The sequence below is a fragment of the Tenrec ecaudatus genome, chromosome 10 (genome assembly GCF_050624435.1).
Source record: "Tenrec ecaudatus isolate mTenEca1 chromosome 10, mTenEca1.hap1, whole genome shotgun sequence".
Classification (NCBI taxonomy): Eukaryota; Metazoa; Chordata; class Mammalia; order Afrosoricida; family Tenrecidae; genus Tenrec; species Tenrec ecaudatus.
In genome coordinates, this window is record NC_134539.1 from 71,961,274 (window position 1) to 71,985,274 (window position 24,001).

The 24,001-nt window shown below is 47.4% G+C and overlaps 1 protein-coding gene across 4 annotated transcripts in view; it reads left to right on the forward strand.

The window, feature by feature from the left end:
• TRPM3 (transient receptor potential cation channel subfamily M member 3) overlaps positions 1-24,001 on the forward strand; it is a 1,016,950-nt gene that overhangs the window by 915,291 nt on the left and 77,658 nt on the right. For all 4 annotated transcript variants that reach the window (XM_075559069.1, XM_075559071.1, XM_075559072.1 and 1 more), the window contains 5 exons: positions 92-320; positions 5,330-5,497; positions 9,894-10,034; positions 15,966-16,094; positions 23,672-23,923. In XM_075559069.1, coding sequence (XP_075415184.1) covers positions 92-320; positions 5,330-5,497; positions 9,894-10,034; positions 15,966-16,094; positions 23,672-23,923 — 919 coding nt within the window. The remainder of the gene's footprint in view (positions 1-91; positions 321-5,329; positions 5,498-9,893; positions 10,035-15,965; positions 16,095-23,671; positions 23,924-24,001) is intronic.

Here is a 24,001-nt window from a genome sequence, read left to right on the forward strand (position 1 = left end):
TTGTGACCGGGCCCATGGACTGGGTCCCCATTTTGGTCATCTGGTCTCCAAGCTGACTTTGAAAGATGCTTCCAAATGTTATCTCTTTCAGGGACTTTGGCCAGCTGGCCGTGGAGCTCCTAGACCAGTCCTACAAGCAGGACGAGCAGTTGGCCATGAAGCTGCTGACGTATGAACTGAAGAACTGGAGCAACGCCACGTGCCTGCAGCTCGCCGTGGCTGCCAAGCACCGTGACTTCATCGCACACACGTGCAGCCAGATGTTGCTCACTGACATGTGGATGGGCCGCCTACGGATGCGCAAGAACTCGGGCCTCAAGGTCAGCATGACCCGGAGGTCCTACTGGCTATGAGGCCTGACAGTGGCTTGGGTATTCCAAGCTAAGTCAGTGATGGGGTTGGGTGCTCCCTTATCACGGGAGGGTGATTCTAGACCCCCAACTGTGCATTGGAAGCTTCTGTGTTAGTACTGTCATCAACACATAGCGAGAGCCTCCCTAGATCCTGTCGGCGTGTTAAGCACAGCTCTAGGGATGGTGCCAAAACTTTTGTTGTTGTTGTTGTTTGAGTTTTCAGAACTTCTTTTTTTCCCAAGCAGTTTTAGGTTTGCAGAAAGACTTAACTGAAAGCACACACAGTTTCCCCTATCATTTAACAACATTGGTGGGGTGGGTACATTTGTGACAGATGATAGGCTAATATTAATACATCCTGGTTCATTAAGGTGCCATAGTTTATTTTAGGATTCACTCCTTGTGTTGTCCAGCTATCTAGCTTTTGACAAATGCATAATGTCATGTGTCAACCCTTACAGTATCATGCAGAATGGTTTCACTGCCCTTAAAATGCCCTGAGGCCCACTGACACATCACTCTCCTCCATCCCATGAGCCCCCCAGGAACTGCCGATCTTTTCACTGTCTCTGTAGTTTTGCCTTTTCCAGATAGTTTATGGGAATCAGATGAAAATATAGGTTTCTTTCAGATTGACTTATTTCACTTAGAAATACACAGGTCATGTGTCTCCGTGGTTTTTCCAAAAGACAAATTCATTTATTTCACTGCATCATGCCCCATGCCATGAGCATTGTTTGCTCACAGCGAAGAAGACTTGAAGCATGTACTGATGCAGCTAAAAGGTTTCAATATAAACTACATGTAAATATAAAGAAAACAAATATCTTCACAACTTGACCAAGGGATATCATACTAAATGGAGAAAAGAGTAAAATTGTCAAGGATTTTACTTTGCTTAGATCAATAATCAATGACCATGGAAAAGTAGTGAAGAAATCAAGCTGCATAATGCTTTGGGCAAACTTGCTGCAAAATCAAATTCACGGTCATCAAGTCCATTTTGGTTCCTAACAGACCTGTAGGGCAGAGTAGAATTATTCCTTTGGGTTTCCAAGGTTTACATGTCGAGAGTAGCTGAAAGCCTCTCTTTCTTCCATGGAGTGGATGGTGGATTTGAATGGCTAACTTGCCTGCAAAAGACTTCTTTAAGGCACGAAAAAGTAAAGATGTTACTTTGAGGATTAAGGTGGACCTGACCCAACCCATATTTTTTCAGTTATTTTATGTGTTAGTCTGGGTAGACTAGAGAAATAAATCCATGAACACACATATGTATGTAAGTGAGAGGTTTATATACAAGAGGATTTGAACTTTGAGAAAACATCCCAACCCAGTCCAGTCCAAGGCCATAGGTCCGATATTAGCCCATATGTCTCCAATACCAATCTATAAAGTCCTCTTCAGACTCATGAAACACATGCAATGAAGCCAAATGCAGAACGATCGCAAGCCAGTGGATAGAAAGTCTTTGGGTCCAGTGGTGTTGTAAGCATCTCAACGCTGGCAAGGGTCTCTCTGTGGCTTCTCTGGCTTCCAAGGCTGGGTTACATCCATGTGGCTTGTCTTCTACACATGTCTCCCAGGGAGTAGCAGAGAGAGAGAAGTGTCTTCCGCCTCCAGGGAGGAAGTCCCAGATTTCCCAGAATTCTCAGGAAAAGGCCATGCCCACACAGAAGTCTCATTAGCTTGGCTCTCTCCAGATTGACACCCTCGACTCCACCCCTACATTCTTAATCCTTACATTGACACCAGCTTAAGTGACTACCACATTTTACATGCATGAATGAATATGGAAGATCAAAGAACGGAGCCTGTGAGTTATTGTGTTGGCTAAGAATATTGATTATGCCACAGACTGTCAAAGGAATGAGCAAACAAGTCCGGGTAGAAGTACAGCCAGAGGGCTCCTAGGAAGGGGGAATGGCAAGACGTCCTCTTACATCCTTTGAACGTGTTATCAGTAGGAGCTCGTCCCTGGAGTAGGACATGTCGCTTCGAAGTGAGTCAGAGAAAAAGAGGAAGACCTCAAATTAGAAAAATGGGCACAGTGACTGTAACAATGGATTCAAACAAAGCAATGACCGTGAGCACAGAACAAGACCAGGCAGGGTTTCCTTCTATTGCTCTGAGCCACAATTAGGGCAACAACAATAGCAGCAACAACACTCCAGGGGGGGACCTCCTTATTTTCCTTTTTCTCTCTTTTTAAAAAAATAATTTTATTAGAGGTTTGTACAACTCTGATCATAATCCATATACATATCCATTGTGTCAAGCACATTTGTACATTTGTTGGCATCGTCATTCTCAAAATATTTTCTTTCTACTTGAGCCCTTGGTATCAGCTGCTCATTCCCCCCCCCCTGACTTTTCCCCTCCCTCTCTCACCCTTAATATTTTATTAATTATTATTATTTTATCATGTCTTACACTGTCTGTCCCCCAGGGAGGGAGTTAGACCCTTGTTATTGGTTCCCGCTTTCCACCCCACCGTCTCTCTGCCCTCTGGTATCGTCACTCTCACCACTGGTCCTGAGGGGTTCATCTGTCCTGGATTCCCTGTGTTTCCAGTTCCTATCTGTACCAGTGTACATCCTCTGGTCTAACTGGATTTGTAAGGTAGAATTGGGACCATGATAGTGGATGGAAGGAAGCATTAAAGAACTAGAAGAAAGTTGTATGATTCATCATTGGTACACTGAACCCTGACTGGCTCACCTCCTCCACGTGACCCTTTGGACATCCATATTTTTCATCAGACCCAGGATGATAGTAAGACACAGGTACATTGGAGACACCATTGACTTCTGGTACAAGCCACTTACCCACGGAGTCACTTACGTGTGAGATCTTTTCTCTGAGACAACTTGACCCTGCTGGCCTTCCTTTTTCTCTTTCTGTAAAGAAATATTGACCTCTATCGGCTGCATTAGAAAAACTTAGAACTCTGAAATTTAAAAAAAAATGATTTTGCTAGCTGGATAACTCGATAGACAGGTAGATGTGTAAGTACTAACATTGCTAAGTAATTATGATTTGTCCTTATGCGAAGTAAAAGAAGGCAAAGACTAGTATGCTTAGCCAGAGTCCAAAATGTGTCTGTGTAGAGTTATGTCTGTGAGAAATCTTTAAAACAAAACAGGAACAGGAAAGATGCACAGTCAATTGTGTAAGCCAGGATTGAGTGCACCATGGAAGGAACTTGACTGCTTGTAAAAGAAGTCAGATATGGAGTTCTTGCTTTTGCCTTCTTTCCCCTAACATTTTCCAAATTAAAAAAATAATCAGACTGAAAAATTAGGAGGAAGAAGCCTCAAAGGACATTTTACAAACCAGTTTGAGTCTGACACCTGGTGTTCTTTGTGTGTCAGAGAACATCTGTGCCCCCAAACTGTGCCCCAGAGGGCTGGTGTGTAAGATGTAGATCCACAGGCCTTTGGTCTAAGGTCCTCCTGGGTGGACTTGAACCTCCAACCTTGCTGTTAGCATGTAGGTGCTTTCACTATTTGCACCAACCAGCAACTCTGGTTACAATTAAAGCAAAAGACAAAAGACCCACTGCCATTGAGTTGATCCAAAGCATAGAGATTCAACAGGACAGAGTCGAATTGTCCCCTCAAGACTTCAAGTCTCAAGGCTGCACATCTTGGTGAGAACAGTCAGTCTTAACTTTCTCCGGACAAGCAGCTGGCGAGTTTGAGCTGCTGAATATGCAGTGAACAGCCAATGCCTCACCCACCGTGCCCCTGTTACAACATATGCTGGACTCAAAGTGACTTAACACTGCCTGATCTGGACAACTCTGAGGTCGACCCAAAGTAAAAGGGCCTCCAGGCAGGAGAATGCTCGGAGGCCACTCTGACTGAATCAGCCACACACCCCCTCGCTCACCCCCTGGCCCTGGTCCTCCCTACCCCATCTCAGTTCCTTCTCTTAGTCTGGAACCACAGAAAGGCCCATGAAGTGTGCCACAGGCGTCCTGTAGCCCAACTGCTAGTGACTGCAAAAACAGGGAGCTAAAAGCAGGCCCTCAGCAACAAGGTCGGGGTGTCATGTCCCCTGATGGCTGCCAGCTTGCCACCTGAGCCTTCCCAGGCCTGCCAGGGACCCGGCTTTCAGGGCCACTCTTTTCCCTTACTTGATCTCCAACCTCAGGGAGCATTTGAGCACACACTGTCCCTGTCTCGTTCCCTGAAGATCATCCTCACTGACCCTCCCGGAGACTTAGGGACGTCACACGGAGGTTCAAGCACATCGTTTAGACCGGAGAGAAATGCTGGCACAGCCCTGGGGCATTTGGGCAGGGATCCTCAGGGTGAATGCGGTGTGTGTGTGTGTGTGTGTGTGTGTGTGTGTGTGTGTGTGTGTGTGTAACAGGGACATGTTCTGAAATGAACCCCCATGCTTTCCTCCACGCTCAAGGTCAATTTAGGACAGCGTTCTTTTTCAAGCCAATAGCCAGATGACAAGTCATCAGCCCCACTTGACACGTTAGCAAATAAATGCCTGTGGAAATATGTAGGGATTGACTTCAGGGGGGCTGCCAAGTGCTCTCTCATGGTCAGATGTGATGCTGAATTCTCTGCCACTTGCGCCTTGGGTTAAAATGCCTGACCTCTCTCTCCTCCCTCATGTCCTTCCCAGCTCCCATCTTTACAAAGTGGGTGTTAACTAGGCAAAATGCATTTGGGTCAGATGCTGGGTTTCTCACAAATACAGACTAGGTGTGCAAAACGCCTCCTAGCTGGGCACAATAGAGAGTCATAGCATCAACTGTGTTTAATTCTTCAACTGTCTGTCCAGGTCTCCACTCTGGGCCACAGAGCGTGCACACACACACACACACACACACACACACACACACACACACTCCCTCCCTCCCTTCTTCCCCCCAGACCCTCTGACTCTAAGCAACCACACTAATTTTAATCCTTTAAATGTGATTATTATTATTATCATTGTTATTACTTTAGGTAATTCTGGGAATTCTACTTCCTCCTTCAATTCTCAGCTTGGAGTTCAAGAATAAAGATGACATGCCCTACATGTCTCAGGCCCAGGAAATCCATCTCCAAGAGAAGGAGCCAGAAGAACCAGAGAAGCCTACGAAGGAGAAAGACGAAGAAGACATGGAACTGACCGTAAGCAAAACCCTGTGCAGTGTTTCTCTCTGGGAAGCGGGCGGGGCGGGGGCGGGGGGAGGGCATCCCCTATGCGTCTCACTCCATTCACGTAAATGGAACATCAGCCTCCCACCAGGTGGAAGAGCTCCCTGGGTGATTTCATTTAAGTCAGGAGACCTGGGGACTAGAAACGCTGCCTCTCTCTGCGCAAGGAACATGACCTTAGGGTGCCAATCCATGTGAAACTCTGCAGCCAGGTTTAGTGATGCGGGACCCCCAAAATTGGACTGCAGAAGTGCCCTACAGTTCCCAGTGGCCGCGCGCGTGATAAACCATCAGGCAACGTGGCAGCGCAGCGCAGCGCACTTGGAGACGGGGTTGGGAGCGGGAGGGGGGGCGGATTCTAGGATCCGGGAGCTGCCCGCTTATCCCGATTGGATCAGTTCTGATGATCGGAAGCGAAGCTTTTATCAGTCTTTGGAGGGTCCAGCTCCCAAACGCAGGACTAAATTGAATTTTGAGGTTTGTGCAGAACGCTTTTATTAGCTTTCTCCTGGTGTGATTACAGAGCATGGGCGCTTTGTGTGGCAGGGGTAATGGGGCAGCTGGGCACGAGACAGCTCTAGTAGCCCCCACCCGGGCCGCCTGACTGCCACGGGGTTGTTTCCAAAGGCTAAAAATACCACCCCACTAACCACGGGCTAGCCAGCATGGGAGACCAAGCCCCAGCTTCTTGGAGCCTTCCTGAGATTCCCACCCAACCCTGGCCAGGGGTGTTGCTATGACGACCCAGAAGAAACCACAGGGCGAAATCACAAACATGGGTTTTGCTCTGGCCCTTATGTAAGGGTTTTACATAAAGAAGGAGCTTCAAAAAGTTTGTAGAAAAACTCCTTTGTCCTTTAATCCCATTGTCCCATGAAGTTTCTGGTCTCCCTTCCCTCCTCAAGTACTATCCTAATGGGACTGTTTTTCCTCCAGACAAACAGTATTTCCATCTAAAGGATGCATGGTGTTGCTGGGAGTTGGACATGAGACTGCTGTCTGTAAGGTTGACAGGTTCAAACCCACCACTTACCCCAAGGGAGAACAATGAGGCTGTCTTCTCCTGTAAAGATTTATAGCCTCAGAAATCCTACATATGGTTGCTACTAGTCAAGGTGGATTCAACAGTAGCAGGGCATTTTTTAGAGGAGCCCTGGTGGCATAGCAGGTTACCTGCGGGAATGCTAACCACAAGGTCAGCAGTTCCAACCCACCAGACACTCCATGGGAGAAAGATGAGGCTTTCTCCTGCAATAAAGATGTGCAGCCTTAAAAACCCACAGGGGCAATTCTTTTCTGTCCACGGGGTTGCTGCGAATCAGGATGTACTCAGTGGCGGTGACTTTGCTTTGGTTGATTCTACAGATGTCTTGGTAGCCACGGTCCCAGTCCCAGTCCCAGTCCCAAGTAGAGGAGCAGGCCATTCTTTTGATTACCTGAGTCCTTAATGCCCTAAACCGATGGCCATCCAAAAGATGCCTACTGTGACTCGATAGGAGTGGAAAGGCTAGTCTTTCTCCAGTGGAATGGTTGGTGGTTTTGAACTGCTGACCTTGAAGTTAGCAGCCAGGCTTTTGTCTACAACACCAGGGCTCCCGTCTTATTCACTTAGGTTACCTGAAAGGCTCTTTCTCAGGCTTGACATATGCGTGCAGCCTACTAAGATCCTCAAATCCAGACTGTGCGTTTGTCTATGGTTGGCCCTGTGAAAGCTGGCCATAAGGAATGTTGGAGGAAACATTTGACTACTGGGGAAAGAAATGGACAATATCAGTCAATTAAGCAATTTGGGGTAGAATCACTGAAATACCTATAAGCTGTATTCCTTAAACCTACTAAAGAAATGCACACTGGAATGGATCTGGATAAAGGCAAGACAAGTTGTTGTTTTGGTTCTGGGTTTGGTTTGGTTTGGTTTGGCCTCCTTTGCCAGATACGTGGCTCCGCCTTGCCTTCTGCTTATACAGCAACTAGCGTGCCGCTGACTCAATGCATCATTGTAGCTCTGCTGGAAAAGCTACTATTCCCAGAGGTTACCCCAACATGCCTCTCTACAATGGTCCTCATCCGTCCTAATGCTGTGACCCTTTAACACAGCTCCTCATGTTGTGGTGACCCCCCCAACCATAAAATTATTTTTGTTGCAACTTCATAACTGTAACTTTGCTATTGTTATGAATCAGGTGATCCCTGTGAAAAGGTCATTTGATCCTCAAAGGGGTCGCGACCCACAAGGTGAGAACCACTGCTCTAAGATATCTGCAACCATTCAAGCTGCCTTTAGTCCCATTTCACATGTTCCCAAATGGCGTTGTATCAGGAAGCATGCAAATAAGCAGATCAGCAGTAGGATAATTATGCACACTGTGGAAGGACAGTTATGTCAGCTCTGGTTTCTTGAGATCCATGATCAGTAGTTACAGAAGCCTAAAGCTGCCCGGTCTGTTACATCCATGATGAAAATGGATTCTGCTCACTGATGAGAATCAATTCATAGTTAGTCCTAGGACAGAATCTTACCTATTCATTAACTCAAGGTACATTTCTATTCAGAGAGCGGATGAAGATTACCTTCTCCCCAAATCCAACTGGTTACAGGAAATCGTTAGTGATTGAGTGTTATATATTTGAGTGATGTGAACATTGGAGACCACGATCCAAGTAGTTGGAGCTAACATTTGGATGGTTTAGATAAGGGTTGTGGGAAACCAGAATTATCTGGTACCTGCCTGTGTTCTCAACTTCATGACACATTATTTCTATAATTAGATCTCCTGGCTCAGCACTCACATTCTCAGTGACTTTTCTTCTCCAAAACCCCCGTGAGTCTCTGAGCAGCGATAAGACCATATCCTGTCTTCACGTTTAATGAGAATCTCAGTTCCCATGCATTGGTGTCGTTAATTGTGTCCGATAGCAATATTGTAGAAATAAAGTCAAAGAATGATGCTGCAATAAAACCAAGACACCAAACTCACTGCCAGCGAGTTATTGCCAACTCACAGTGACCCTAATAGGACAGGGTAGAACTGCCCCTATGAGAGTTTCCAAGACGGTCACTCTGTACAAGAGTAGAGAGGCCCATCTTTCTCCTTCAGAGCAGCTGGTGGTTTCAAACTGCTGACCTTGTGGTTAGCAAACCAAATGGTTAACCACTGTATCCCCCAGAGCTCATCATGCTGCTATAGATGCCTAATAATGTTGTGTGTGTGTGTGTGTGTGTGTGACAAAGAGACACAGAGAGAAATCTCAACGAGATAATTTCAGCCAAATGTCACTTCAATATTAACCAAACAAACACACTCATTGCCATCAAGTCATTGCTGACTCATAGTGATCCCCCATGGATTGCCCAGTCTGTAACTGTTCCTGGGAGTTGAAAGCCCAGTCCTTCTCCCACAGAACTGCTAGTGGTTTCGAACTGTCAACCATGCAGACTGCAGGCTAATGCATAACCACTGCATCACCAGGTCTCCCATGTAAATATTGGACAGCTAGTATTGACTGAAAGGTGCTCTGGTAGCATAATGAATTATGGGTTGGGCTAGCATTCCATAGTAGAAAGATGAGGCTGTCCACTCCTATAAATATTTACAGTCACCATGACACAAGTGTGCCGTAAATATTCAACCCACTGCCATTGAGATGATTCAAACTCATAGAAACTCTCTGAGACTATAAATCCTCAGATAATTCGGGTGATGAACATATTTGGCAGCTAGCAAATGTGCTCAAGTTTCAATTCCACCCAGAGGCAACTTGAAATAAAGGTCTTACCATCTACTTCCAAAAAATCCATTCCTTAAAAAAACTTCATGGAACATGGTTTTACTCTGATACGTGTGAGGTCCACTTGAATGGCAGTCAGCTCAAGAGCAGCTGGTGGCCAGTATTAAGTACCACATGTTTATTGATGTTTATAGCTACCCTACATTCCATGATTTGACGCCAGCTCTGCCTATCTCATGACCTACAGGAAGGGTGGGGTGGTGAGTGGAATGGGGAGGGAAGATAGAGTCCTAAAGCATTATTCTCTCATGCTCCATGATGTTTCCCTCTGTGAATCTGGGTAATAACTGCTAGGATCTCTATCTTCAGGAGCCATAGAATGAGAGAGAAGAGAATGTTCAAGAAACAGCTCCAAAAAAAAAAAAAAGAAACAGCTCCAAAGACCTCCTGTGCTAGGAATAGGGCATTCGTAGATCCATGTAAAATGCAAATGTTCATGTAGGGAAGGTGTTCCCATGGGCCTTGGACAAATCTCTTGGGTCCCATGGGTAACTTTCCCTCACCAATCGCATGGGCTCAGTGAACTGCATGCTCCCCAGAGGCCCAGCATGATGGCGGCATCCACTGTCTTCCTCTGTAGGCCATGCTGGGGCGCAGCAATGGGGAGTCCTCCAGGAAGAAGGAAGAAGAGGAAGTTCAGAGCAGACACCGGTTAATCCCTCTGGGCAGGAAAATCTACGAGTTCTACAATGCTCCCATCGTGAAGTTCTGGTTCTACACTGTAAGCTCTGTTTCCTTTCTCATTTCTTATGGATGGTCACCCTACACCCTACACCCTACACATTGCTTATGCGCCAGAGTGGTTTCCTCCGTGAGTCCTAACAGAGGCACCATGCGTGTGCAAAGACGGCTCCCCAGCCTTGCATTTCCAGGAGCTTTGCACGTGGAATTCGGGAGGCAGCTTCCCTGGGTTACATTTCTTCTCCTCACCCAGAAAATAAAGGAAGTGCTAACAGCGAGAACTAACAGAAACAGAAATGAGATGACAAACACAGGTGAGTCTCATCTCACAAGAAAACAGACATCCGTTTACAAAGTGCTTCCATATTTTACATGGATGAGCCGTGGACCAGAACTGCCCATTTGAGATGCGCATCCTGATCTTACAGAAACATTCCGGGGAGAGGTTGAAGAGATGTTTAGAAGTAGGACCACTAGACGTAAGGTAGCACACGTGCCTAACTACTCCCGATCTGGGTGGCACCAATGTTTAAGCACCCAACTACAAGCTGATAGGCTAGTGAGTTGAACCCATCTAGAGGCCTAGCTGACTCGGTGACAGTGTCGCACTCTGGAATAATCGTTGAGCTGCAACCTGCAGAGTCAGTGGTTCAAACCCCCCAGCCATTCAGAGGGAGAAAGATGAGACTCTAGGCACACAGGAAAAGTTTAGTCAAGAAAGTCTGGGTGGGGTGCCTATGAGTAGGCTTTGACTCAAGGGCAGTGGGTTTAGAGGTCCCTTAAGAGATCTGGTGCTCTGCTTCATGGGGTCCAACATGGTTTCTCAGATGATTATTGTTTGCCGGAGTAGAAAGCCAAGTCTTGCTCCTGTGGAGCTGCTGGTGCTTTGGAACAACTGACCATGCAGATCACAGCCCAGTGCATAACCACTGCGCCACCAGGGCTCCTGGGTCACAGCCTTAGAAACCTTGTGGAGGGAGTTCTACTCTGCACACGTGGGGTCGCCCTGAGTTGAAACCATCTTGCTGGGCAACTAACAGCTACTCCCCATCTAGAAGGGTCTTCAGACCAACCTTCCTTCTCTCCCACAGGAACAATTGCTCAAAATAACCCCCACCCACCCCCAAAACTGTTCAGGGATCACACCCTGCAAAAAGTGCCTGCCTACAAACCGATGGGTTGATACTGAAATAACCCGCTACTAGGGTAGAAATGGCTGAGCTATTGGTTTTCCATTTCTTCTTCCCAATGACATGTTAAGTTCAGGGGGAGCTTCGACGCAGGTCATCCCAATTCCCTCCAGCCATAGTGAAGCGGAGCCAGATGATGAATAGTGTGTCATGCTGTTAGCCATCTTCACAACTGGCTTACGTAGCAGTTATTTGAGTTGGCGACACAGTAATCTGAGTCTGAGGCCAGGCTGTCTCAAATGACCCGATCAAGTGCTTTTTCTGTGTTCTTGGGTGCTGGCCCTCAGCACTGGCTGAGAACGGGTTTCTCATCCTCCACACTATTGCCATTTGGGGCAGAATAATTCTTTGTCGGAGGGGGAGGGTGTCCTGTTGGGTAAACTTCATGGAGGCTGCATCTGCCCTCCTCTAGCTTCACAATAGAAGGAGAATCCAACTCCACCCAAGCCCAAGGCCATAAGGCAGAGGTCAGACATGCTTCCTCCCTCCGTCCTTCTTTCCCTTATTCTGACACAACCGCTCCTCCCAGAGCATTCTACTTTCCCGGTGGGCTCATTGCAATCACCACCCAGAACCCACACACAAGACTCACACATACAGCAGGGAAGTTAACACGTTACCCCAGTCATGATCAGTAAGCAGTAATGACAGGCATGGGTCTACAGCAATCCACCTCTCTCTTAGCCAGCAGCCCAGTCTCTCTCGCTTCTTAGCCATGTGGACCCCGGGCCTCTGCCTCTGTGGGCCACGATGTCCACCTGCCACTCCACCTGACTGTTTCATAGTCTCCTTGCTTGGCTTCTGGTCTTGGTATGACTCCTTTGCTTCATTCCATGGTTTGGTGTTTCTTGTCTTGGCCTCCAGTCTTTCAGCAGAGAGGGATCTCAAGCGAATTCCACTAGTAGCCAAAGTTAACTTTCCTCTTGGATGCTCCCAGGAAGTCTCCCTATTCTTATTTCTGAGATAACTCTCTTATAGCCTGGGAACTAAAATGGACCAATCCCCTCTATTAGGGTTTCACATACCCTGTTTTCATGGTTCCATCCAGTCGTTTGAAGACAGTTTCAGAGACATGGATAGAAGAACCCCATAAAGAGATTTCAGTTCACCACACCTGTGCATTATAATGTGCTGACAGCACCTACCACGGACCAGTAGCATGCCCCGCCTCCAGCTATGACAACTGGGGAAAACCACTAAATTGAAGCATGGTCTTAACAGAGGATAGGGTATTATAAAAGATATAAATATTCAATTACCTTAGTGAACTCAAACTTCCGATGTAACCATTTTGTGTTAGAAGTACAGTGCAGCTGTTCCTTAGAAGGGAGGATGCTGAGACTTTGTCTCACACACTTTGGGCCCGTCAGGAGGGACCACGAGGGACCAGGCCATGGAGAAGGACACCAGGCTTAGTGAAGTAGAGGTTTAGTGACAAAGAGGAAGACCTTTAATGAGATACTGTGGCACAGCTGAAACAATGAGCTCAAACACAGCAATAATTGTTAGGACAGCAGAAAGCCTATTCTGTTCTGTTGAACACAGGATTACTATGAGGCAGAACCAACTCAATACCACAGAACAGCAACAAGGTTTTAGAAAGAACACCGCCCCACACGCGCACACATACACACACAAAATAGAGCGTGCAAAATAACTTCTATTTATAAAATTTATTGAGGTATAAATTATTTTTCAGCTTGCAGAAAATGGCTGCTGCACCATTAAAAGCGTGGCCTTTGGGCCTCTTAACTTCTGTGTGACCTCCAGCAAGTGACTTAACCTCGTTGTCCCCCACTTTCTTTATCTAGAAGAGGTGAATAATAATAGTATAGCTGATCCTAGATACTTACACATTCCATATTTTAAAATCTCCCTACTTGCTAAATTCATTTGTGACCCCATAAGTCAGTATTGGTACAGTTTTGCAGTCATCTACAGATGTTCCCATTGGGGAATGGGGTGGGATCTGAATGACCTTGTCCCCGCATGTTCCCAGCTGAAATCAAGCAAGATGAGGCTCTGCCTCCTTGTTTCCCCTCTCGGACCAATGCAAGCACAAACACGTGTCTTTTGTGCGGCAGAGTGACTGTCTCAAGGAAGAAAATATCAGCAAGCGGAATCTGAACTCTTATAGGAGTCCCACTGACTCAAATAAAAACAAGGTGATGTTTCTGGGAAAAACGTTGACATTCTACATGCTGCATGTCAAAGCAGGCAGTGTAGATCTGTATATGCATATGGCCTTTCCTTTGTGGCATACGTCCATAGCTCTGATAGATGAAGAAATTCTATGTCACACAGTAGTATCTGCAACTGTGTCCCAAGTCTTGGGAAATATGACTGTAAGTCCAAAAGTATTGCTACTGGGGGTTCTGGTTCGTATATGGGTTTATTACAAACAAGACATGCTGTACCATGTCTCCGTGATCAGAAGATGGCTGCAGGCAAGTTATCTCAGTCACACACTTGTCTGAGTCTCATTAGGGTGCCTCCCCCTGCCCCCCCTCCAAAATGTCCAGTCCAAAGAGTAGCTTCCAACGGGAGCTGAGTCAGTGAAACTCAATGCAGAGCGGCCAGGCCAGAGGTCAGGATGAGTGTTTGTTAAATTCCACAGGGGCAGTTTTGACAAATTTTTCTCAAAGGCTGCAGGATGTGCACAGAGTCTTATGAGGAAGAAGGTTTAAGGACATGGACATTTTCTTTTTTTTTTAAAACAAAACAAAAAAATGTTTTATTAGGGGCTCATACAACTCTTATCACAATCCATCCATCCATCCATTGTGTAAAGCACATTTGTACATCCATTGCCTTATCATTTTCTTTTTTTTTGTAATTTTAACAATTTATTAGGGGCTCATACAATTCTTATCACAGTTCATACATATACATACATCAATTGTATAAAGCACATCTGTACAGTTTCATTGGTGACAAAAAGTCAGAACAATTGTTCCAGGAAAAAAAAATTTTTCCCACAGCAATACCACTACTCCTTATTCACAGGTAGCCAGGGCTGGGCTGGGAAGGTTTCCATGGCCAGGCCCCATCTCCCTCCCCCATAAAGCCCTGCTCTTTCACCTTCGGGCTTTTGCGGTGCTGGTTCCCAAAGCTTAAAGCACATGTATGAAGCACATGGTCTGAGTTCTTTTGAGGATGCCAAAACTATTTTTTCCCTCTCATGGACACTCAGTGTGCCTGGTACATACTCAGCAGGCATCTGTTAGGCTGCCGTCATGCAAGACCTGGAATTCCAAGAGCACACAATTCTCCCGGGAAGGGTCAGAGAGATGGCCATGGGAAGGGTACGGACATAAGGAGGACAGGTCGAGAAGCAATAGCGTCACTTTGGGGTATTTTTGTTAAGAGAGGTTTCTATCATTGTGTAACCAATATTTTTCAACTTACCCTGGTCCCTGTGATTTGTATTAAGGATCTACTGCTTGGAAGGGAAGAAAGGAAAGGAGGGCGGAAGGAGAAATGTGCTTCCTAGAGAAAGCCGGATTTCGCTGACATCATCTAACACCCCTCCCATTCTATAAAGTGCTCGGTCTTGTTTTGTTTGAAAGAAGCATCAACCAGAAGGAACTTCTCCAACTCGAGTAGGGCAGAAAGGCTGGAGCAATGGGAAAGAGATAAGATCTTCCCCGGGCATTGACATCTGGGGCCTGCCAGCTTCCTTTAGGTATCGCCCATCCAGGCTGAAACTTCCCCGCTTTCTAAGCTCCTACGTCACACTGAGTCATGCTGAATCTCCAAAAGCCCAAAGGTCTCAATCTTCTGCCCACATTCTGCCCTACCCCTTGCAGGGCTGGTTTCCAAGAGTAGATAAGAGTTGAATAAAGTCATTCTTAACTGCCTACTCCCAGCCTCTGAGGCCAGAGCACTGTCTTAGGGTAGGTTTTAGCCAGTTACATAAAAACCTCACCGGCCCTCCTGACTCCACTCCTCTAGATTTCTTGAATCTTCCCATGGCTTTTATCAAGCCTGAAGTCTGAGGATTTTTGTCCCAGGACATCTAGCAAGTCAGCCCTGCACATGGAAGTGTAGCCTCCTGGTGCTAAAATCCAATCTACCACGAGCCACACCTACCCGTTCCTTTCTATCAACCTTGTTGCTTTCTCTTGCATTGCTTCGAAGCAACAGCAACCAGAGGGACTATTCCAGATTGGGTGGGGCAACAAAGTTGGTGCGATGGAAAACAGGTAAAACCTTCCCAGGGCACGGACAAGCCAAACCCTTTAAAGGGGGAGAAAACAGAAGCCATCGCTTAGCAGGCAATTAAAGTGGGGCTTCAGAATTATATCTAGACTATGTCTACATTGGTTTGACCAATTTCCGGTCTAATGGGTTTTCATTTTCCCCCTCATGGACACTCAGTGTGCCTGACATGTGCTCTGCAAACATCTATTCCAAGAACTGGAATTGTCCGTGCACGGGCACAAACAGCCTCTGATGGAAGAAGTCCCCTGCCTAGCAGAGAAAACGCTAATAATGGGTAACCGCAAAAGAAAGTGACGCACCTTGTCACTCAGGTATAAGCCAAGTGCTAAGCTAGCCGGAAGCCACAAAAGATTCCAGAAAGATTCCGTAGCGCATTAGTTCAACATTAGAGTTGATGTTTATTCCTTTGATAGCTAAGAGCACTCGAATGCATTTTGTCGTGAATTCTGTGCCCGGCTTGCTGACCTTGTGTTGTAAATCTGCTGGGCAATGACCTTGTGGAAGGGCAAAGCCCCTAGGTCGTACCAGCCAACGCTCTCTGTTGTGTTTCCTCCCAGCTGGCCTACATCGGATACCTGATGCTCTTCAACTACATCGTGCTAGTGAAGATGGAGCGCTGGCCTTCTACCCAGGAGTGGATCGTCATCTCCTACATCTTCACCTTGGGGATAGAGAAAATGAGAGAGGTAACTGCTTCCTTAAGAGAGAACACCGGAGGGGGAAGAGGCTGTTATCATCAGAGAGATGGACTAAAGTATATTGAACACCCAATCTCAAATCAAGATAATGTCTCCCACGAAATGTGTCCCCCCTTCAAAAAGCCCATTGCCGGGGGAGGGACTTTTATAGCAACCCCATCGGCCTGAATAGAAGGGCCCCCACTGGGTTTCCAAGGCTGTAATCTTGATTGAAGGTCAACTGCTGCATCGTTCTTCTGCAGAGCAGCTGGTGAACGCCAAGTGCTGGCTTTTCAGCGAGCAGTCAAGCACTTAATCGTTGCGCTACCAGGGTTCCCAGCCATAAAGAGAAACGAAGTCCTCCTGGGTGCCGTGACTTGGATAAACCTTGAAAGCATTGTGCAGAGTGAAGTGAATCAGACACAAAGGAGAAATATTATATGATCCCACTAATATGCAACCCTTATGGTAGGCAAATGGGTGGCTATCAGGGTTTAAGAAGCCAAAAAGACACTGCCATCTATTGCATTTCGAATCATAGCAATCTGATAGCAGTCTGACAAAGCAGACTGGCCCTCCCTGAGTTGCCACACCTGTCAATCTTCACGGAAGTTGGCTGTCACTTCCTTCTCCCAAGGAGCCACTGGTGAGTTCAAACCCAGGACCTCTCCTTTAATAACCGAGCGCCTAGCTCCTGCACCACCGGGGCTCCGACATTTTAGACAGAGAATCAAAAATATTCCAAAGAAGCAGGACCTTCACAGATTTTTATATTCCATTGTATTGCTCTGAAGTAGGACTGATACAATTGGTGGTCATGCAGGATCCCCTATAACATTGTCTTGAAGAACGATTTAAGCAGTGACAGACTGACCCTGAGACAGAGCTTCTGGTGTGTTCTTGCGAGTTTCTGTTGTGTGTGTGTATGTGTGTGGGCGGAGGGAGAGAGGGACCGCAAATCTTTACAAAGACTATACTTTAGCTTAAAGGTGACTTTCAGAAACCACTTCTGTCAAGGTTCAAAGGTCATCTCCAGATGATAGTTTGAACAGGTTATTGACTTTTTCTTCTTGTTTCCATTTTCCATTCCTGACTCTTCCTTCTTGTTGCCCCCCTCATTCTCTTGTTGCTGCCCTCCACCCACTTAAGCATACGGGCTCTCTAGCCAGCCATTTGCTTCCCCCACCCTAGTAACTACCAAAAAAGGCTGTTCGTGTGGAAACGGATTCTTGGCTTTTCACACAGATGCTCTGATGTAATATTTAGCCTTTTGTAACTGGTATATTTCACTCTGCATACTATCCTTCAGGCAATTATGGCAGTTGTAATCATGTTAAAATACAATCCCTGATTGTGGTATCACTCTTTTAACCCACTTTAATTTTGTCCTAGTTTTTAAGATTTCTTGGTTGTTGTTTTCATCGATTGAGATTTTTTTCATCCATGTCATGAATTATTTTGAAGATTCATTGTTACTCTTTTTTTCACTCCTAACTTTCCTTATGAATTCTGAGGGGGGGGGGTGTTCTATATTGGATCATCGCTTTTTTGCCTTGAACCACTTATCAAATCTCCTGATGGCTTGTCCCCCCCTCTGCTTTTTTGCCCCCATCCCTATCTTGTAGTGTGTTATCCTCCCTTCTGTCAAATCAACACCTGTCCACGTGTACCATACATAGTGTCTATCCCTTCTTCCATTGATGGACATGAGATTGTTTCCTGTCTTCGTGAGTCATGTTGCCATGAACTTGGATGCTCATATGCCCATTCCTGTCATGGCTCTTATTTCTCTAGGACATAAGCAGGAAGAGGGATTGCCGGGAATCCCAAAGTAATAAAGGAAAGCGCCAGACCATTTCCCATTACACAATTCCTCAGTGGACCAAGGTCAACCTCCAAGGGATCCAGGAACCTGCCAAGCATTGGCAGTTCCATTCCTCTCTAATTACATCTGTGGGTGGAGAGGAGAGGGGCCGCACTCCGAATGTATTGCCTCTCACGATGACACAGAAATCATTTGACTTTATGAGCTGTTGTCTTCTGTCTTGGACACCTCTGGGTGGGGTTGGGTTTTTCCTGTGACAAGCCTAGGCTCATCTCCCCACAAGCACATAGGATTTTGTCTCCTTTCTCTTATCCTCACCAAGAAACACTCCAGCCCACTTCCCGTTTGAGCTCCACCGGTGTCTCTCAGGATCTTGAACACCTCTCTTCCCTCGTGTCTATAAACATAATTTTAACAAAATTTCTACTGCTAACTCCCATGTCAACTCCTGCTATGGTTCTCTTGGGGCTTGTTCAACGAATACCTGCAGATTCTACAAGTTAATCTCAGCAGCTCGAGTAGTAAGTCCTATTGGCACGATGGCTGTTGATCACAAGTCCAGTTCTTCAAACCCACCAGCAGTCACTCGGGAGAAAGATGAGACTGCCTTCTGTCAGAAAGGTTTACAGCCTCAGAGACCCTCTGGGGAAGTTTTATTCTGCTCTGCAGGGTCACTCTGAGTTGCTGAGGAACTAAAGGCGCCTCTGGGATGTACAAACAACTAAAGGCGCCTCTGGGATGTGAACCAACACGTTGGGGGGCTCGGTCTTCTTCCAGAAGATCGTCAGAGGAAAGGCCTGGCTGACTACTTCTGAAACGTGAGCCGTCCAAACCCCTCCAAAGCTCAGTTCTACTCTGGCAAACAGGGAGGGGGCTAGGTGCCAGCCCTGGCCGCACAGTGGGTTACAAGGTGAGCTGCTAATCACGAGGTCAGTGGTTTAAAACCACCCGCTGCTCCAAAGAAAGATGAGGCACCATTTCAGAAAGCCCCAGTGGGCTGTCCTAGTCTGCCCACTGAGTCATAATTGACGGGGTGGCAGTGAGGTTGGTTTGGGAAGCCTGACAGCAAGAGAAAATGAATGTAATGAAGCAAAAGTCCACAAGGGGGCTCTGCGACCCTGCTCAAAGCCCTCCATGCACACTCCCTCCAGAGGCAGGCTTGCAAGGCCTGATGATTCCTGGGCATTTCTGTCAGGCAATGGGTAAGTGTTGGGCTGTTAACTGCGAGGTCAGCAGTTCAAGCACACCAGCCACTCCTTGGGAGAAAGGTGAGGCTGCCTGCTCCTGAAAAGATTCACGGTCTCGAAACCCTGTGGAGCAGTTCTGACTCTCTCCTGTGGGGTCAGAATGGACTGCACGGGGATGGGTTTGGTTTGCGTGGGTTTTCTAATCAGCGCAAAGAGTCCTGGCGATGCAGTGGGTTGAGCGCTAGGCTGCTAGCTGCAAGGTCAGTAGTTCAAGGCCTCCTGCCGCGCCTCAGAATAAAGATGCTGCTGCCGGCTCCTGTAAGGTTTGCAGTCCGAGGAGCAGTTCTGCAAGGTTGCTATGAATCGGAATCAACTTGACAGCCATGGGCTCTGGGTCTAGTTTGTGGGGAGAGCCCGTCTAGGAAGGTGCTCCCTATGAGGGTCACGGTTTCTTTAAGGTCCCTGGAGCAGTCCAGACGCTGGACAAGAGTGGGAAAAGGATTCCCTCCCAATCCATAGTCTTACCATGACCTTCGTGATTGAGCTGGGTCCTTGGGTTTCTGCTGAGGAGCGTTCCCCTACTGAGAAAAAGGTGGCTCGTGGTGGTCAAAATCTTCCTCACCGCCCAGGGACCAACTATGTCTCTTAGACAGAATTAGGTTGGAATCATAAGAATTTTCTTCCCTTCTCTTTGGTTTTGAAATGGCTGGGAGGATATTTAGATTCCAACTAGCATTCCCTCAGTCCTGAGAGGTTAGGAGGCAGGTGCATGGGTCCCATTTTGTAAGGGACAAGGTCGGAGGGTTGAAAAAACGGGATGCCTTGCTCCGACTAGTCTACACGTAGGTCTCTTCAGTCATTGTGCCATCTCCTTCTTGGCCATTAAAATGGATTCCCCTGTGTGAACTGCAGCACGGTGATGAATTTGCTTCGGTCTCTGTGGAGCCCAGAGCCCTGGTCCCGCCAGAGGCTTTGTGGGGGAACATGTCGGCTCTTGCTATTGGGTGACTGAACGCCCACACGCATGTCCCTTCCCCAGGATAAGCAGGAAAGGGGAAACTGAAGCAGGGAGGCTGGACGCTCTCCAGGGACTCGACTGGAGGGAGACAAGGAGCAGTCTGTACTCTTCGGGTTGTTCTAGGAGAGCTTTCCAGGCAGGCAGGCTGCCAGGGCCCCAGCCTTGAATATTCCTTCCTCCAAAGGCAGCCTTGAGTGGCCCAGAGGGCAGGGCACTGCAGGCTGGGGTCAGGGGGCGGTCAGCCCAAGACTCCCTGCTTCCCAGGAAGCTGAGAGGAGCGAAGCACCTTCAAGGTCTGGCGTTTGCCTCTGCAGCGAAGCTGCCCCATCACATCCTCCCGGAGACGTGATCTCATTGGGATCCGCCTTCCCACAGCTCGGTGGGTTCAGTGGTCCGGCTGTGACCACACCCCTACTTCACAGGTATGGGAACAAAGCTTAAACCATCGCCCTGTCCCCCACAGCTAGAAAGAGGGCCAACCGACTGCCTGCCGTGGAGTGGGTTCTGCGTCATGTTGTTCTGGTTAGGTGCCGTCGCGGCGGCTCTGACTCACAGCAGCCGGGTGTCCAACAGAGCCAAACCTTGCCTGGTCCTGCCCGAGGCACGAGATTGTTTTTGTGTTCGATGGCGTTGTTACAGCCGTTGTGTCAAACCATCTTTGTAAGGGCCTTCACCACTCCCTCTGCTTTACCAAGCACGATGTCCTTCACAAAGCGCCTGATCTCTCCTGAGCACGTGACACAGCCTCCCCCTCCTTGCCTTTAAGGAGCATTCTGGCTATATTTCTTCCAAAGAAAGAAAATGTTCTGAAATTGATTGTGGTAATGATTGTACAATACTTCTTGATATGATTGAACTATTGAATTGTGTGATGTGTGGGTTAAGGGCCAATAAAACAGTTTTAAAGCAATAGTTATAATTCCAGGTTAGAAAAACCACAGGGTCGCTGTGAGTTGGAATCGACTGGAAGGCAGTGAGATAATGAGTGACAAGGTGCCTCGGAAGAAAGCCCTGACCAGTCTGCTTCCAAAAATTACGCCATTGAAATCCCAGTGAAACACAAGTGTGGAGTTGTCAGGCATCAGAACCCAGGGGCTGGCAACGGGTAGTGGGATCCAAGCTCTGACATGATGAGAGCTCGGGTGCTGAGAGAGGTGCCTGAGAACTGACACCAGAGTTGAGAGGGGGCCAGAGAGTGGGGGCTCTTCACTCTTCAATTCTGCTTCCCTCCAGGGCTGACCTACTTTTATCGCCTTTTAAAAAACTGGTATCCTTTCACCAAGGGATTTTCATGATTTAAAAATAATTACAAGACACCCCCCACTCCCCATCAGGCTTCTTTTGTTAGTCATAGGTAAGGGTGCCATACTGGGCAGTGGGCTGCAGCTCCGCTTGGGCATTGCCCTCCGCTCCAGGGACCACAGCAGGGGTCCCTAGAGAGATGAAGAGGTGGGGAGCCTTAGCGACAACACCGGCTATAGGGAGGTGTGGTGGTTAGAAGGGCCAACCCCATCACCTGGGACCTTGTTAGAAATGCGTACTCTGGGGTTCCACTCCAGACCTGCTGAAGCAGAAACCCTACGGGTGGGGCCCTGCAGCTGGTGCTGTCACCTGCCCTCAGAAGATGCTGATGCTCCCTCCACTGGGGACACACCACCAAGATTGAAGGAGGCTACCAGTGGCCCCGAGGATCTTGCTCAGGCCTAACTGATGGCATAGTGCATTACAAGTTGAGCTGCTAATCTCTAGGTCAATGGTTAGAACACGCCAGATACTCTGGGGCGGGGAGGGGAAGCTATTTGCTCCCATGAGGATATACAGTGTTGGAGACACTAGGGAGTGGGTCTACTGGGTCCTATAGGGTCACTCTGAGTCACATTGACTTGATGGTAGTGGGTTGGGTTGGGTTCAATTTACCCTCAGTGTTTTAGGACAAAGTAGCCCACTGAAGCCAAAAAGGAAGATTCTAACTAACCATTACAGATTAGACCTGTCCCTGGCTGTTCTGTCTTCTCCCATGGGAGATCCTGAGTGGATCCTGCATGGGTCATGGCTTGAGGAGAGAAGGCTCGCAGGGATAAACACAGGGGACTCCTGAAAATGGCCTGGTGCGCAGCCCCACGAAGCTGGTCTCCCTGGTTCTTCTTGCTGTGGGCAGGATGAGGGGTGGCCCTTCACTGGTCCGCTGTGCATTGCCTAGAGCCCAATGTCATAGCAGAAAGGCTGCATCCAGGGAGTACGTCAGAGTGGCACCCAGCAGGGATGCAACAGGGAGTGAAGCACTGCCCTCAGGTGTCTCGGTCGCCAGGTGAGAAGCACATATGGTCTGTTATGTAGCAGGCCCTGGGGACAAAGAGGCTGCCCTCAACTTTAGAAGCTAGTGGAGATGACCACATACAGGGGATAGATAATGGCGAGGTGGCTCGGTAAATGGACGGATGGGTGGGCAGTTATACGTACACACATACAGAAGATGATTCCACATACTGCTACAGTCTTCGGAAAACAGGGTGATGTGCTCGGGAGTGGCTTGAAGGTGTGGAAGCCACTGAAGCAAGGGTGATTAAGGAAGGCCTGCCTAAGAAGGAAACATCTTGAGATCGTTGAAGTTATACACAAATCGAGGAGAAGAAAGCGCCCCAGAGAAGACACACCAAGGGCAGGGGCCCTGGGCACAGAATGAACTGTTGTGCTGAAGGAGGGAGAACATGGTGGGCTGCCAGAAGAGGCCATGGCAAACGAGTTTGGAACTTTTCTCTTTATACTGGAAGGCTTCCGAAGGTACTGTCATCATTTGCCTTAGTTTTGTGGCTGGTGTGTCTCTCCAATCTCTCTGCGCTCTGAGTCCTCAGTGGCTGTAGCACAAGTAAGGATGCAGCTTAATGAGTTTCTATCTACGTGGACAACTGAATAATCACCGTGTAGATCATGTCGTAGATTTAGGATCATTTTGTATGCTGCTCAGAGGAGGAATTAAGGGCAGGTAGGCAAAACTGAAGGAGCGAAGGCCCATTAGAAGCTTTTGGAATTATCTTTGAGATGAGATGGGTTTAGCTTATGATGCCAGCAGCAGGGGGTTGGGAGTGGGTGGATTCGGTGAGATTCGGAAACAGGTTCTAGGATTGGTTGATACAGAGGATGAGAGGTATGCAAGAGCGGAGTGAAGCGCTGAGTAATTCAATATGGTGGTGGTACTCTTTACTGAGATGGAGGAGGATGTGAAAGGAAATGTATAGGGTATTGGAAATCAATAATATGATGAGATCTTCATGTATATATTAGAAATAGAAGGAAATTCAAAGGATAAATCTCCCTCTGGAATATTTACATCTGAATAGCAGAAGCTTTCTCAGTGGTCCATTCATAGCATGGAAGTATGAGAGGGCTTCAAAAAGCTTGTGGAATCATTCCATTGTCTTTTAATTCAATTTTCCCATGAACTTTTGGAGTCCTCTCATATTCAAGTAGGCACAGTCTTCGATGCAAGCTATTAATGTTGGCTAACAGAACATCCACTAACCTATCAGGCCTAACTCCTCTCCTTCCTGCCTCTTAGATTCTGATGTCGGAACCCGGAAAGCTACTACAGAAAGTGAAGGTGTGGCTGCAGGAATACTGGAATGTCACCGATCTGATAGCGATCCTGCTCTTCTCGGTTGGCATGATCCTGCGTCTCCAAGATCAGCCCTTCAGGAGCGACGGGAGGGTCATCTACTGTGTGAATATCATTTATTGGTACATTCGTCTACTGGACATCTTTGGCGTGAACAAGTACTTGGGCCCATATGTGATGATGATTGGAAAAATGGTAAGCAGGGTCTCAATTCCATGTGATGATGTAATAATAGGAAACTAATATTTGGGGGGCTGCTACAAAGACCAGTCT